General features: G+C 36.4%; 1 protein-coding gene across 1 annotated transcript; it reads right to left on the bottom strand.

The window, feature by feature from the left end:
- Positions 1–7258: 7258 nt before the first annotated feature.
- LOC109205359 lies at positions 7259–12552 on the bottom strand. The gene is made up of 3 exons (XM_019368069.1): positions 12376–12552; positions 12142–12288; positions 7259–7432 (listed from the first exon to the last, which is right to left on the bottom strand). The coding sequence occupies exons 1-3, from the start codon at positions 12550–12552 to the stop codon at positions 7259–7261; spliced, it is 498 nt and encodes a 165-aa protein (XP_019223614.1).
- Positions 12553–14646: the final 2094 nt, after the last annotated feature.

The raw sequence follows: 14646 nt of genomic DNA on the forward strand, positions 1-14646 counted from the left end.
CTATTCTCTTTACTAAACTACCTATACTACCCTTGAATTGATCCTAAATTACCACACTATGTTAACTAACCCCAGCCCTTTGAACTTGGTCAAAAAAATGATCATAGTTAATCAATCAAGGGCTGGGAATATTCAGCTATACCCAAACCATTTTCTAATTAACACAAAATCCCTAAAATTGAACTATCAAATCTAGCTAATTCTAACCAGAACTAGAAATTAATTCTAACAATACTATACCCTAAGACTAATTTTATCACTGAACTAATAAAACGATAAACGAACAAATCAACAATTCAAACATGAAGCTATACTGTAAAATAGAAAAATGAATAAAACCTAAAGAAAATCAGCAGCAAACATGGAATCAATCAAGAACAAAATTAAAACTATAATCATAACCCTAAAATAAAACCTAACTCAAACACAAAAATAGAAACAAAATAGAAACATACTGAGTAAAAGAAAAATGAACAAAAAAGCAAAGAACAGAGAAATACCTAGTGAATCGAAACCGGAGGAGACTTAGAGAAAATCCTCGATTATTTGACTATATTAATCCTTAATCTTGTGTTTTTGTGTGAAAACACACGACTAAGGTTCAATATAGCCTAACAAATCTTCACAGACCCGTTGAAATTAAAATTGTAAAATTAGGGTTTCTTTCTGATCCATCATTTGAGCCACTGGAGGGAGATTTGAGGGAAAACACATGGGGATCTAGGATGAGGGGGTCATGGTGGTCAAGGGGTGTGAATTTGGTGAGGTTTTGAGGCGGCGCCGCCGTGTACGGCGGAGGCGGCGTTAGGGTTTGGATTATTCGACGAATTAGGGTGGGATTTAAAAGAAAATGAGGCTGGATTCGTAATGAGGAGGAAGAGAGGAAGCAGTGGTGTATTTTTGGGAGTGATTGGTTAATCGCCGCCGGCGGAGGCGATTTCCGGCCGGCGGCAGATGGCGGAAGGCGGCGGAGGGTGGTGGTGTGTAATAGGGGTGTTCTGAGAGATGATTTTGGGGGTAGGGGGTTATTAGGACATTTATATATCAAACATCCTAGTTAGTTCCGGACCGTTGGATTGATGAGATCCAACGGTCATGGTTCAAAGGCCATTAAACGACATCGTTTTGATATAACAAAGGCTGGACCGAGTATTGGGTTTGGACTGGATCGAGACCGGGTTTGGGGGGGTTGGGCTTGGGCTCCGGTCTCAGGTTTTGTGTTTGGGGCTGGGTTGGGGGCAAATTTGGCCCAAAACTGGGTCTTTTAACAAGACCCCATTTTCCTTTAATTTTCTTTCCTTTGCTTTTATTCATTCTTTTTTTTGATTATTTGTAGAAAATACAAAATTAATTAAAAGACCTTATTTAACTCTAAAATTAAACTAATTAAATTTCAAATATTAACTAAATCCTAATTTAAAAGAAAACTAAGGAAAAATCAAAATTAAAAGTAAAAATATAAAAAGGGACTATTTTGGTTATTTTCTTCCATTTTCTTGTAATGTTAATTAACTAGTAAACCTAAAATATAAAAATGGGATCCTAAATGCCAATGTGCTATTTTTTGTATTTTTTATGAATTATATCAATTTAAATGTACACAAAAATGCAAACAAACACAAAATCATGCAATTAAATTCTAAAAATCAAATAATAAAAGAAAAATCCTAATTTTATGAATTCTATTGGAGTAATTTAAACGTGGCAAAAATCACGTGCTCACAGTACCAAGTGTTAATTTTGTATTTTTGCTACTATTTTTGATTGGTGTGCTTGTTGTTGCCCTTCCTTTTACCTTTCCAAGCCAAGGGGTCTACCGGAAATAGTCTCTCTACCTTCTTGAAGGTAGGAGTAAGGTTTGCGTACATACCACCCTCCCCGAACCCCACTTGTGATATTACAATGGGTTTGTTGTTATTATTGTATTACGACAAGTTTGAAGTTACTTTTACCATTACTTTATTAGTTACTCCCTCTGTCTCAATCATATGTCACTCTTTCCGTTTTTAATATGTCCCAAAAATATTATTTTTCTATATTTAGAAGCAATTTACTTCTCATTTTATCCTTAATGAGAACATTTATAACCACATAAATTTCTAAGGCTTGTTTTAGATCATAAGTTTGTGATGAATTTCTCAGACCCACTTAGGCGATTACACTGAGTTTTTGTTATTATTATTGTTGTTGTTGTTATTGTATTTTAGACTACAATTTCAAAAGTCTTTCTTTCTTAAACTTTTTGCTATGTCAAACACTATCCCATAAATAGGGACGAGAGAGTATAACTTAAACTTTTAATAACTCGTCTTTCTTCTTTCTAATCTAAAGAGCGGGGCCGCAAAAGTCACTGCTTCCTAGCCAAGACATAGCAAAGTGAAAATGAGCCTAGCCAATTTTGAGTTTAGCAGAGTCTTGAGGACGCTTCAAGTCCTTGCAAGGGCATATAACTTTAGTTGTACCTCTTGCAATAGACAGTTATACACTATACATCCATTAATGGAAAATTCTTTGAAGAATGTGCTTATATTGCATATGCATTACACAATAAAAGCATGTTGCACTTATTGGATTATATATCGCAGCGAAAGCAATTGCAGTATCATGTTCACGTGTGAATTAAACAATTAGTACATACGGAGATTATTCGAGTTACCTCTTGAAACGTGAACAAAGCAAATCAATATCCGTCTCCAGTTCCGGAGTTGCAAGACCTCAGCAAAATTTCACAGTCTTCTACCGTGTTACCCAAATAATATCCGGGAAGAGAGAATTTTGGGTGGGCGAAATTCAAGGAAGAAAAACGTGTATTTTTCCAGTGCAAAAGACGGCCAGCCATATCCCATGTATATATAGCTACATTTTTTAGGTTAAAACCTTTTTCCAAAACCTGTTAGGTTTTCTTCTTCCACTAAGAAAATGTTTCCTTTATTTCCTAATATTTAGGCATAGTAGGGACCACAGAATTTAATTAACAAGGCTTCCTATTATGGAATTAATTTCCAAATTTGAAATTAATTTCTTCCATAATAAATTATGAATTATTCCACTAAAAATTCGCAATTGCACTCATTAGTTCAATTTCGAAATTCTTCCATAAAACCTTATTTAACTCCCCATGTTAAGATTCAGATACTAACCAATCAAATTAAATTACTGACAATTTAATTTATTGATTACTTCCTTTATACTTTCGCTTAACTTATTTCATGTGTTGGATACAAAATCCACCGGCCGGGTTTACACATGAAATCCTATAAGCTTTCATAAAGGAGTATCATCAATCTCAAAAACCGAGACATGGATTCTATCAACTAATTATTACTTCGCCAATGTATATCATTATTGTTCAATTTACGAGGTTTATTGACCCACGAAAGAATCTCTCCTTTTAATAAATCAAAATAATAAATGATATACACAACTAATAATAATTATATCAAGATTAAGAGTATAAGTACATTGAATGGACTAGAGAAATTATTTTATTAAGTATAAAATACCTATCTCTACTTGATCCGTTCAATACATACAAAATGTACTAGCACAAAAAGTTGGAATTAAACCATTCCCATAATCAAGATAAATTATATTTAATCTTGTGCTACAACCATTCCGATTGTTTGTCCAATTCCATCATTTGATTGTGAACATAAACTTTATGACTTATAAGAACCGATGATTTAATCATCCGTGTATAAGCTAAACTCTATACACTAAATCATCTAGTATATAAGCAACAGACACACAAATAAATACACGATCTATTTAAAATAAAACTTTATTGAATTGAACAAATAAATAAATAATTGTTCCATAAAGAATACTATAACAATACACATGGCTTATAGTATATCCTAACAATCTCCCACTTAGACTCATAACCATGCGTCTATAATTCTGACACCCATTCCGTCTACATGCCTATCAAAAGTCTTCTGTGGCAAGCTCTTAGTAAACGGGTCCGCCAAGTTGTTCTCCGACGCAATCTTGGTGACTACTACATCTCCTCTTTGCACTATCTCACAAATTAAATGATATTTTACTGCTCAGTGTGCTTAGCTCTTTTATGGCTTCGTGGCTCTTTTGAATTTGCAACCGCACCACTATTATCACAATAAAGTGTTATTGGTGCTTGAATCGAGGGAACCACATTCAACTCTCTTAGGAAGTTCCCGAGCCAAACCGCCTCTTTGGCTGCCTCAGAGGCAGCCACATATTCGGCTTCCATGGTGGAATCAGCAACACAAGTTTGCTTGATGCTCCTCCAACTTATGGCTCCACCTCCCAGAGTAAACACATTTCCTGAAGTAGACTTTCTAGAATCTCTATCTGATTGGAAATCCAAATTAGTGTACCCAATAGGCACAAGTTCATCTGAATGGTAGACTAGCATGTAATCCCTAGTCCTTTTCAGGTACTTGATTATATGCTTAACTGCTGTCCAATGCTCTCTCCCAGGATTAGACTGAAATCTGCTAACAACGCCAACATCAAAGTAGATATCACGTCTAGTACATAACATAGCATACATCAGACTCTCCACAGCAGATGCATAGGGGACCGCCTTCATCTTTTCTATCTCTTCATCAGTCTTAGTAGACTGATCTTTAGATAGAGAAATTCCATGCGTGAAAGGGAGAAATCCTTTCCTGGAATCATGCATGCTAAACCTGGAGCGTATTGTATCAATATAAAGAGCCTGGGATAAGCCTAATATCCTTTTCTTGCGATCTCGCAAGATCATGATCCCAAGGATATGAGCCGCTTCTCCCAAATCTTTCATATCGAAGTGCATGGACAACCACTGTTTACTGAATCCAACATGCCCACATTATTTCCTATGAGCAATATGTCATCTACATACAAGATTAAAAATGCCACTTTGTCCCCATCCCATTTTTGTATACACAAGACTCGTTAAGACACTGATCGAAACCAAAGTTTTAATCTCCTTGTCAAAACAATTGTTCCATGCCCTAGATGCCTGTTTTAATCCATAAATAGACCTTTTAAGCATACACAACATGTGTTCCTTGCCACTTTCCACGAAACCGTCTGGTTGCATCATATAGATGAACTCATCAAGACTTCCATTAAGGAAAGCTGTCTTGACATCCATTTGCCAAATCTCATAATCATAATGAGCAGTAATGGATAAGAGAATACTTATAGACTTAAGCATGGCTACCGGCGAGAAAGTTTCCTCATAATCGATCCCTTCTTTCTGAGTAAACCCTTTCGCTACAAGCCTCGCTTTAAAAGTTTGCACTTTTCCGCCTACACCTCTCTTTTTCTTATAGATCCACTTGCATCCAATGGGTTTAACCCCATCAGCTGGTTCTACAAGATCCCAGACTTGATTAGAGTACATAGACTCCATCTCTGATTTCATAGCAGCAACCCACTTATCGGCATCTTTATCATGTAGTGCTTGGTCGTAATTGACAGGTTCGGAAGTAGGCTCCTCAGGGATCCTATCATATGATTCTACCAAGAGCGTACAACGAACTGGCTGTCTTATTTCTCTCCCACTACGACTACGCACTACTCAGCTGTAACTACACTATTTTGATTATGTGGTTGAACCACATCATCATCAGGAACCTGAGTCTCCATGCTATCCACAGGGATATCAACGACTTCTTCCTGTTGTGCAGTCTGCTCGACATAACTCCCACTACTTTGTGGTAGTATGACTTCGGGCACTTGTTCTTGCGGGACATCAAGTCTATTGAGATTTCTCCCACTACTAAAATGCAATGGTATGTCAAAATCAACTTCCGGGGTTTGCATCTGGTCGTTTTGTTTTTCAGATGACTGAGTTTCCATTCCTTTGCTTAGTTCCTGTAAAACGAGTTTACTTCTAGGAACATGGTTCATCAAATAGTCCTCTTCAAGAAACTTGGTATTTGTGCTGACAATTACCTTCTTTTCTTTAGGACAATAGAATAAACCACCTTTCGTCCCTTTTGGATAACCTACAAACACCCATACATCCGTTCTTGCCTCTAATTTATCCGTTTTCCCTTTCAGCACATGTGCCGGACAACCCCAAACTCGAATATGCTGCAGACTAAGCTTGCGCCCAGTACACAATTCTATAGGGGTCAACGGTACGGACTTTGAAGGAACTAAATTCAGAACGTAATTAGCTGTTTCTAAGACATGTCCCCAAAAGGATGTAAGGCAAATTGGAATAACTCATCATTGATCTAACCATTTCCATAAGAGTCCTATTTCTTCTTTCAGCTACACCATTTTGTTGTGGAGTTCCAAGTGCAGATAATCGAGATATAATTCCACATTCTGACAAATAACTAATGAATTCTGCAGAGAGCTACTCCCCACCACGATCNTGTCGCTTTTTAAGCTCAGTTTTAAATTCTTTGAACTTTTCAAAACATTCAGACTTTCGACGCAACAAATAAATATATCCATATTTTGAGTAATCATCTGTGAAAGTCACAAAATACTCAAAACCACCTCTTTTTTGGACATTCATTGGACCACACAAATCAGAATGAATCAACTCTAATTTATCACTTGCTTGATTTTCTTTTAAGGGGAAATTTCTTTTTGTCATTTTTCCTTCTAAACATGATTCACAAGTTGGTAGTACCTCTAATTTCAATGAACTTAAAGGTCCATCCTTGACCAACCTTGAAATTCTGTTTAGATTTTTATGACCCAAACGCAAGTGCCATAAATGTGTTTCACTCAATTCAGAAGAACGTTTTCTCTTATTTGGTAAATCAACATAATTCAGTTCTTTAGGTTGTAACGGTTTAGGAATAGAGTCAACAACAAAAAGATCATTAATCAATGTAGCTGAAGAGAGATAACGTTTATCATGAGTAATAACACATTTATCAATGTCATGAAAGTTAATGTCATAACTATCGCTCATAGCGCTAGAAACCGAAATTAAATTCCTTCTAACGGAAGGTACATATAATGTGTCCTTTAAAGCTAAAACTCTACCACTACCAAACGAAATACTAATATTTCCTAATGCTAAAGCTGGGGCTACCGAATCATCTGCTTGATAAACATTGATTTCTCCTTTACTTAGCCGCCACGTTACTTGAAACCCCTGCAAATAAGTGCAGACATGATTAGTGGCTCCCGAATCCACACACCATGACATGGTAGAAACAACCGCTAAAAGAGTTTCAGCGACAAGTAGATGTAAATCACCTTGTTTATTTTTCAGCTTGGCCAGATAAGTTGGACACTACTTCTTATGATGCCCAGACTACTTGCAGTGATAACACTTGCCCTTAGCCTTTTTCACACCAGTAGTTGTGCCACCCACAGAGGGTTTTTGAGCCTTTTTCTTCTTCTGCCCGCCTCTCTGCTTAGAAGAAGCACATGCCTCAAAATTCAATTCCACAGGAGGAGTTTGTGACTTGATAATAGTCTCTGCCGACTGCAGCTCATTCAGCAATTTCGCAAGTGACAAATCCATTTTGTTCATATTATAATTCAGCGAAATTGCTGAAAACTGTTAGGCGGATGTCGCGCCCTCTTTTTCCTTCGCGGAAGTCCGGGTTTCGACTTTCATGGGAGAACAACTCGTTTCTTTTTGGGAATTGAGTATTTGAAGAGTCGCCACCTAACGGATTAAGGTGCGTTAAGGCACCTAGAGCGGTTAACTCAATTAACCAGTTTGCATTACCAGAGATTAGGGTAAGGGCTCGAAATAACCTTGAGGGGAAGGTGTTAGGCACCCCTCGCGGTCCACAACGGTGGGTTCCGACCGAACTTAAACTATGTGAATTAGTCATTTAACAAGTAAGCGGTCTTAGCACATATTTGCAAATAAGGGAAGTTTATATGGTTCAAGCGCACACATGTAAGTAAAAGAAGCTTATAAAGTTTAAACACATATATGTAAATAAAAGAAGCTTAGGCAGTCTAAGTACACATATATGAATTGGGGGAAGGGAAGTCCTAAGTTGGTTAGCCTATAGGATCATATCCATGCAATGCCCGGTAATCACACCTCAGTGAGAGGGGCTACACGTTGCATTAGCGAACAGGTCATCATATCCTTTTACTACCCATTACCCTTCCCTTGGTGGTTATATAAGCGAATTTGATTAACGACCTCTAAGCGTGCTGTTACCCGTCCCTTCCTTGTGGTCCCGCAGGAGTTTAGGATCTCTAGACTTAGGCAGCTCTAGACAATCCTAAGGTGTTTAAAAGGCAAAAATATAGGCGACAACAAATAACACGTAGGACTGTCAAATAAGAAACAGATAGAAAGCTCATGTTTACCTCCACATATACATAGGCAAATAAGCAACACGTCTCAAACAACTAATTTTAAAGAAATTCAGAAAGCCTACGAACATGATATCTAGATGAACATTACAGAATATCCAGCTTTTATTTTAAGGGAAGTGGCAGAATCCTAACTAGCTTGCCTACTGATTTTATAGCCTGTTAAGCTTGGACAATTTCACACATAAACAAAACCTGATTTCATAGTTATTTAACGGCCTAAGGCTTGCCTAGGCGTGTATATGCAGTCATAATCTGGGAACTACTTAAACAAATTAAAGTCATTTCATCCTATAGGCATGCTGATCTAAGTGATGAATATTATAGCAGGTGATTTTATACTGATTCATACCAGAACATAATATCTATGTGTAGGGCTGTTTTAACCTATTTATTTAAGCAACATGTATCAAGGCAAATGCACATGCAGTCCTAAACCAGGATCTCTACTGCACATGGAGAATGTTATTTTATTAAATAATATTAGTAACTTAAGAGCAGGATTTCTAAGTGATAGCGACTTATGCAGAATCACAAGTGAAGTGATGGACTACAACATATAATATGCAGAAGCAGTAAACATGATTGTCCTACGACAGGGTATCTAATGCACAAATTTAACACGGTTTAATGCGAATTATCATAGCAATCCTAGAGCATGATATCTAATGCATCACACAAACTTAGAACATGATTTCTACAGCAACTCAGCATAATATAAAACCTAAAATATGATTTCTACCCAGTTTACCCCACAGAATCATATAGCTACCCTCCCTTTTTTACTAGTTACCCCAATATCTGTTTACAAAGGATTATTACAGACCAGGATTGAGTAAATTACATAAATGAGACGTAACTGAACTATAGGGAGCCTGAAGCAGGCTCAAAATAAACCTGGGAGTACCAGGCCTTCAATGTAGTCTCAAATGCCCAGAAATCTCATAGCCAACAAGTGCCCAAGTCTGTCAGAGTTCCCTAAGGACCTCAAGGATCCCGGGCAGTGCTCACACCAAGACTTTTCTCAAATAGGGACTGGTTATGTGCAGTGTGGAAGAGCCAGCCCTGGTATGCCAGAGTTCAGAGAGATCTCAAGGATCCCTAAGCAGTACACATATCAGAGGGGCAGAACTTAATAATCTAAGAGTAAGTGAGAGTGCTTGACATAGTTTTGAAAGACTTAGTGAAAAATAGTGTGGAGATAACTTTTAGGAGTGAAAAAGATTTTCTAAAATAGACCAGTTTTAAGAAAATGCTAAGAATGAAAACAAGTTTTTAGAAGAATACTAATAATATTTTGAAATCAGTTCTGAAAAGAGCAAATAACATAGAATACTCAGATTCGCAGGTACTTAGCAAGCAGGTTTGCACACAGGGGTGAAAGGGATTGGGAACATATAGGAATCTCATTGAGGGTACATGAACAGATACAGGGAGGCATATAGACAACAATATGCATAGAACACTTAGGAGCTTCATAGCCTTAACAAATTAAACAGGATAATAGGCAATTAAGACATGGAGCAAGGATGTAGTGGACAAAATCAGACACACAAGTAGGGTCAATCACATGCATTAGGTAACCAACATGATCACATAGTTAAAGGATTAAACAGAAATCAACAAACAGGCTGGTCAAGTATCAGATAACCAGGTGAAGTGTAGACATACTAGCTATACATTGAACAGGACAGAATTTAGACATGATAAGCAAAGAAGTAAACAGGAAGACAGGTTGAATTCATAGTCAATGAACTAGTGCAGGAATGAAACACATAGAGTTTGGGTTTCAAAATTTAACTAGAGACATACTAGTCGAAGAAAAGAGTGCAGAACATAATGCAGGTGTAGTTCCAATATCTAGCGTTGGCTTTCAGCCGGCTAGATCAAGAGTTATCACAAGTAACAGAGAAAGAAAGAGAGTTTGAGCATGAGTGTGTGTTCTTTGAACTTGTGTTCGTGTGTTAAGAAGTAAAACAGAGGAGTTTATATAGTAGTTGGAAAGTAGGGCAAATAAGGTAACAGTACCAACTTCAGTTAATCAAGGGAAGATCACAGAATCAATTACACGAAAAATCAGCATAGTCTTCCCTTAATTAAGGGTAATTAACCAACGGTAAGGACAGGAAATATTTAAGGAAAGAAATTCAAATCAGACTTAGGCAAAGAGTGAATGATTAGGAATCTAATTAAGGAAATAATCTTGCAAGGAATCAGTAGATAGTACTGGCAATTAAACAAGGCAAGAAGACTATAAAGTCATAAACGAGAAAATAATCAAGAATCATGCACAGAAATTTTTAACAGAGCAAATCACTCAACAATTCTGGAAAGAACATATCAATTTCCATAAATAAAATAGGCTGAGTAAAACATTAGGAACACAGAGAAATTAGACGAAAAATAATTCAAAAGCCCTAATAGAGATTAATTAGGATAAATATCTCAAAGCAAGGAATTTGACTACGGAAAAATGTGTAAATCAGAATATAGAATGAACCAATACGACTAGCAACTTTGAGAAGCTCAGAATCGAAGCAAAACATCAGACAGTTTGAGTTTTAACATAAATCAACTAGGGCTTATGCAACTTTAGCATACATCAGTCAGGAACACTTAAGAACAAACGACTAAGCGTTCAAAAATCAGAAAAACCTTTTGAGAAGATGACTTAGGGTAAACCCTAGTTTAGGAAAACGGGAAATCAGTTGAAAACCAGAAACTTTCAAGAAAAACATGTAAGAGTTGCTCGATTCATCTCAGATCTATACAGACCTGAGAAGATCAGAGATAATAAATTAGGGTTTTTTAGAAAGCATAACAGAGACGAGAACATAGGCCTAGAAAACCACGGGTTCATAGCAAAATAAGAAAGGTTTCTTACTCATGGTCGAACAAACGGCCTGAAATAGGCAAAGAAATCACAGGCGCAAGCTAGACCGCCTAGGTCCCTTGAGATCTTCTCAAGGATCTAGGAAACTGATGAACCATAGCAAGCAGGAGGCCAGTATAGGCTTGAGATGACGAAGAAACATCATCGAATGGTGGTGTGAGCCGGCGACGACGCCTGAGGATTAGGGTTCAGATAGAGAGCATTTGAGAGAGAAGGGAACGGAGGGCGGCGGAGTATGGTGGGAAATGAATTAGGTTAGAGGGGGGTCGTTTTGAATTAAAATAGTAAGAACAAATACGGCCAGTTGATCTTAGAGATCAACGGCCAGGATTAGGGGGGCCTGGGTTGGGTTTAATTGAATTTGGACCTGGGGTGAATTGGGTTAGGGACTTGGGCTGGTATTTAGGTCCGAAAATTAGAGAAATTAAAAGGCTATTTGTTAAATACCCAAATAATTGAATAAAAATTATTTTATAAAATAATTAACAATGAGAAAAAATAATTTTCATGCATAGAAGTGCTTCAAAATAATTATTCAATATTTTAAAAATATAAGAGATCAATTTTTGGTAAAATCATGCAGTGATATGTACGTGGGCTATAATTGTAAAATCAATGCAATTATAACCAAAAGGTGTAAATCTGGCCATTTGTGAAATAAATGGAACTTAATATGGCTACAAATAGCAAAATTAAATCAATAAAATGTTATAGAGCCATTTGTGATGCAATTTTATAATCATTTATATAAATAAAATACTAGAATAAATTAATTTAAAAATATGGAAACTATGAAAAATGTCCATTGATGCTAATGCATAGTTTGGAAGGTATATATGCATTTTAAAATACTATAGGGAAAAATTGGGTATCAACAGCGGAGTTTGCAGGATCATTTCAACCTGCGTATCCTTATTAATGTTAGCTCCTAGGACCTCCAATTCATTAAGAAGACTCACCATCTTCAGAACATGGTCCCTAACCGATGAACCTTCAACCATTTTGGTATTTAGAAGAGCTTTCATGGCAGTCTGCTTAGTCGCAGGATTCTGATCTCCAAACATTTCATTGAGATTTTCTAGAATGTCATAAGCAGACTCTATCGACTAATGCTGATGTTGCAGAACATTTGACATGGATGCCAAAATGTAACAATGCGCCATCTCATCAGCCTTTACCCATTTCTGTTAAGCCTTTTGTTCATCATCTGTAGCATCATCTCCAGGTTTTTCTGGACACACCTCATCGAGCACAAATTTGTACTCTTCAGCAATTAGGACAATGTCCAAGTTTCGTTTCCAATCAGCATAATTCGGACCCTCAAGTTTATTTTGAGAAAGAATACCAGTAAGAGGATTAAAAGCAGTCATTGTTAATCTGGGAGACGATTAGTTAAATAGATCAAAATCAGTCATGTATTATTTGAATATTAAAATTCAAAAGACACTACATATATATATAATCTATGCACCTTGAACAACAAATTTCGATGGGAAAAGAGCTATTCATGCATATATATATATAGGGTGTTCTGAGAGATGATTTTGGGGGGTAGGGGGTTATTAGGACATTTATATATCAAACATCCTAGTTAGTCCGGACCGTTGGATTGATGAGATCCAACGGTCATGGTTCAAAGGCCATTAAACGACATCGTTTTGATATAACAAAGGCTGGACCGAGTATTGGGGTTTGGACTGGATCGAGACCGGGGTTTGGGGGGGTTGGGCTTGGGCTCCGTCTCAGGTTTTGTGTTTGGGGCTGGGTTGGGGCAATTTGGCCCAAAACTGGGTCTTTTAACAAAGACCCCATTTTCCTTAATTTTCTTTCCTTTGCTTTTATTCATTCTTTTTTTTGATTATTTGTAGAAAATACAAATTAATTAAAAGACCTTATTTAACTCTTAAAATTAACTAATTAAAATTTCAAATATTAACTAAAATCCTAATTTAAAAGAAAACTAAGGAAAAATCAAAATTAAAAGTAAAAATATAAAAAGGGACTATTTTGGTTATTTTCTTCCATTTTCTTGTAATGTTAATTAACTAGTAACTCTAAAATATAAAAATGGGATCCTAAATGCCAATGTGCTATTTTTTGTATTTTTATGAATTATATCAATTTAAATGTACACAAAAAATGCAAACAAACACAAAATCATGCAATTAAATTCTAAAAATCAAATAATTAAAAAGAAAAATCCCTAATTTTATGAATTCTATTGGAGTAATTTAAACGTGGCAAAAATCACGTGCCACAGTACCAAGTGTTAATTTTTGTATTTTTGCCTACTATTTTTGGATTGGTGTGCTTGTTGTTGCCCTTCCTTTTACCTTTCCAAGCCAAGGGTCTACCGGAAATAGTCTCTCTACCTTCTTGGAAGGTAGGAGTAAGGTTTGCGTACATACCACCCTCCCCGAACCCCACTTGTGATATTACAATGGTTTGTTGTTATTATTGTATTACGACACAAGTTTGAAGTTACTTTTACCATTACTTTATTTAGTTACTCCCTCTGTCTCAATCATATGTCACTCTTTCCGTTTTTAATATGTCCCAAAAATATTATTTTCTATACTTTAGAAGCAATTTACTTCTCATTTTTATCCTTAAATGAGAACATTTATAACCACATAAATTTCTAAGGCTTGTTTTAGATCATAAGTTTGTGATGAATTTCTCAGACCCACTTAGGCGATTACACTGAGTTTTGTTTATTATTGTTGTTGTTGTTATTGTATTTTAGACTACAATTTCAAAAGTCTTTCTTTCTTAAACTTTTTGCTATTGTCAAACACTATCCATAAATAGGGACGAGAGAGTATAACTTAAACTTTTAATAACTCGTCTTTCTTCTTTCTAAGTCTAAAGAGCGGGGCCGCAAAAGTCACTGCTTCCTAGCCAAGACATAGCAAAGTGAAAATGAGCCTAGCCAATTTTTGAGTTAGCAGAGTCTTGAGGGACGCTTCAAGTCCTTGCAAGGCATATAACTTTAGTTGTACCTCTTGCCAATAGACAGTTATACATATACATCCATAATGGAAATTTCTTTGAAGAATGTGTTATATTGCATATGCATTACACAATAAAAGCATGTTGCACTTATGATTATATATCGCAGCGAAAGCAATTTGCAGTATCATGTTCACGTGTGAATATAACAATTAGTACATACGGAGATTATTCGAGTTACCTCTTGAAACGTGAACAAAGCAAATCAATATCCGTCTCCAGTTCCGGAGTTGCAAGACCTCAGCAAAATTTCACAGTCTTCTACCGTGTTACCCAAATAATATCCGGGAAGAGAGAATTTTGGGTGGGCGAAATTCAAGGAAGAAAAACGTGTATTTTTCCAGTGCAAAAGAGGCCACCATATCCATGTATATATAGCTACATTTTTTAGGTTAAAACCTTTTTTCCAAAACCTGTTAGGTTTTCTTCTTCCACTAAGAAAATGTTTCCTT

Source organism: Nicotiana attenuata, unplaced genomic scaffold (assembly GCF_001879085.1).
Source record: "Nicotiana attenuata strain UT unplaced genomic scaffold, NIATTr2, whole genome shotgun sequence".
In the NCBI taxonomy this organism is placed as follows: domain Eukaryota; kingdom Viridiplantae; phylum Streptophyta; class Magnoliopsida; order Solanales; family Solanaceae; genus Nicotiana; species Nicotiana attenuata.

Excerpts from the sequence above, each read along its gene's own strand:
- LOC109205359 (XM_019368069.1), bottom strand. The coding sequence starts at position 12,552 with ATGACTGCTTTTAATCCTCTTACTGGTATTCTTTCTCAAAATAAACTT. Across the intron at positions 12,289-12,375 it reads CTACAGATGATGAACAAAAG|TCGATAGAGTCTGCTTATGA; the intron begins GCTTAACAGAAA and ends CATCAGCATTAG. Across the intron at positions 7,433-12,141 it reads GGGACCATGTTCTGAAGATG|TCGGCAGAGACTATTATCAA; the intron begins GTGAGTCTTCTT and ends AATGAGCTGCAG.